General features: G+C 36.8%; 1 protein-coding gene across 2 annotated transcripts in view; it reads left to right on the top strand.

The window, feature by feature from the left end:
• Nucleotides 1-1,143, top strand: part of LOC108694191 (protein yippee-like 1) — a 7,572-nt gene extending 6,429 nt beyond the window's left edge. For both annotated transcript variants that reach the window (XM_018203540.1, XM_018203541.1), the window contains 2 exons: nt 85-193; nt 284-1,143. In XM_018203540.1, the coding sequence (XP_018059029.1) occupies nt 85-193; nt 284-373 (199 nt within the window). In that variant the 3' untranslated portion in view covers nt 374-1,143. The remainder of the gene's footprint in view (nt 1-84; nt 194-283) is intronic.
• Nucleotides 1,144-2,497: the final 1,354 nt, after the last annotated feature.

Genomic DNA, 2,497 nt, shown 5'->3' with positions numbered 1-2,497 from the left:
ATACGTATATATATATATATATATATATATATATATAAAATGCAAAACAATATATGATAGAAATGGAAAAATTACGTTACGTAGGGTGAACGTAGGTTGCGGCCCCGCGGAGGAACGAGTTCTGTTAACTGGATTGCACGCTGTCGCTGATATCTATTGCGAGTGCTGCAAAACCACTTTAGGATGGAAATATGTTAGTTATCCGTTATCTTAAATTAGTCGTAAATAAAAAAAAAGTTTATGATGTTTACGATGTTAATAATTGTCTACTGATATTTTTTAGGAGCATGCGTTTGAATCAAGTCAGAAATATAAGGAAGGAAAATTTATAATCGAACTTGCCCATATGATCAAGGAGAATGGATGGGAATGAAAAGCAGGGGGAAATAGAAGAGTTCCCTGTGCCTCTCATCAAACTTTTCCTGATGACGCCTACAACGTTGTTCTAATTGCAATGTACGGCCCCTCTCTATTCGAACCACCAACGAAAGTCTGTGATTTCATTTGTGATTTATAATCTTAGTAATCTTCGTTTCGGACAATTCAAACACAACACCGGTTTGCTTCTGATCAAATCGAGCAAGCAAAGATATCGCGGCGATCTGTATTCGTCGGTGGACACATCACCAAGTATTGTAAAGAAATTATTTTTCAATGGAAGAAAAAAGTAGAGTAAGATGACAATGTCAAGTAATGGTGGAACATGACGATGAAGGTGCCATGGTGGAAATAGAAAAGCGAGATTGCTCGGTACGAGCAGTGGGGTGCCCCCCCTCCCTAATTTTGATTCATTATCTTTGTAGACATTGCGTGCAGTCGTGTGTCGACACTGAATGTGTTAAAAATTAAACGTGCGGGGCACCCCGACAATCAGTTTTATCTGTTTTACGCACCGGAACAGCGGAAGTGCCACAGACTTTGCTGGACTGATTGCCTGCCTGCCGCGTCTGTCATTGGAATTTCACTGCCGATATTCCTAATATTAATTAAGAATGCTACACCGTATTTAGACGGCGTAGTGATAGTCCTAGTTTAGCATACATTATAGAGTACTAAAGCCTATATTACATAATTATAGGACTTCATGGATGTAGAAAATAGGAATGAATAAGAATAATGAAAAAGGCAAGAAGACAGGAAGAAAAGAAAAGAGAATTTGAGTGAATGAAAGTGTGAGAGAGAGAAAGGGGGAGGGGGGGGGAGGATATAAAAGAAAGTCTGGTTAAATGTCACGTGTACATGTTTGGTTTTATGTTCATCATGCCTGCCAAACCGTCTGTTTATCTGCCAGTTGCCACTGTTATTACAGTAGGATCGTATTGTAATACGTTTACGTTTTCATCGGCTGAATAGAATGTGGCGTGATCGAAGTTTTTGTTGTAAAGTTTTGAAACTGCGCCTTCCTTGCGTGCGTGTGCGTGCGCGCGCGCGCGCACGTGTGTGTGTGTGTGTGTGTGTGTGTGTGTATGTGTGCACGCAATATATCTAAAATATAAAAAAGGGTGATTGTGCTCGTTTTCTTGAATATCTCAATATCGTTCATAAATATTTTATAAGATCCAACTGTATTTACAGATTGTTAGTAATGACAGTCGCGATCCTATAAAAAGATAATTTCACTGAGGATTGAACTTTATCACCAAAACTTTCGATTACACAAATTTGCAATCGAATATCTATAATAAAGTTGTCGCTTCTTCTACTACGTTGATACGTTTTTGTGCAATGTAGTCTTTACGTGAGAAATTTTTTCTCGGAATATTAATTATAGAGGCTGTTTATATACGAATGTATTATTTGTGCTATATTCCTTGACAAGCTCTTCCGTTGCTATCTTCTTGTTACGATTATTAAAACGATGATTAGATAAAATTCATAAACGAGTGCGCTTATTAGAAAATCGGATAAATACAAGTTGCGTCTATACATGATGCTTAACGAACCGATGATTAAACAAATTGTATAAATTGTTGTTTAATGATATTGATCGTTAATTGTTTAATTAACAGGAAGGTAGCTCTGTTGTATTTATTGCATCAAGCGATAATCTGTTTATATTGTATAAAGTATTTTGAATGATATCCTTGTGACCTTTGTTAGCACTGTTTTCCACTAGAAAATTATATGTAGACAGATCATACGTTTAGCTTTCAAGTGCATACATATGAAAGTGCAGTGTATTCGTGCAGCGTATGTAGAAAAATGTTTGCCTATCTATCTGTTCGACAGATTGACTGACTGATCGTCCGAATGAATGAATGAACGAATAAATGAATGATTGTGTCGGCCTAATATTCACGCTGTCACTCAAAGAGTACTTTTTATATTAATGTGCCGATATCCTTATCCGCACTCACCTTTTCGGAACCTTGTTAAAATGTATCTATCAACACTAACTCTGTAGTATTCAGCCTCCACAACTTCCACTATCACAAGATTTTGCTTTGTAAAACGTGTTCTTAATAAAAGGAAAAAGAAGACACAAACTATTGAAGAT

Source organism: Atta colombica, unplaced genomic scaffold (genome assembly GCF_001594045.1).
Source record: "Atta colombica isolate Treedump-2 unplaced genomic scaffold, Acol1.0 scaffold116, whole genome shotgun sequence".
Lineage (NCBI taxonomy): Eukaryota > Metazoa > Arthropoda > Insecta > Hymenoptera > Formicidae > Atta > Atta colombica.
This window is presented reverse-complemented; position numbering and strand designations above follow the sequence as displayed.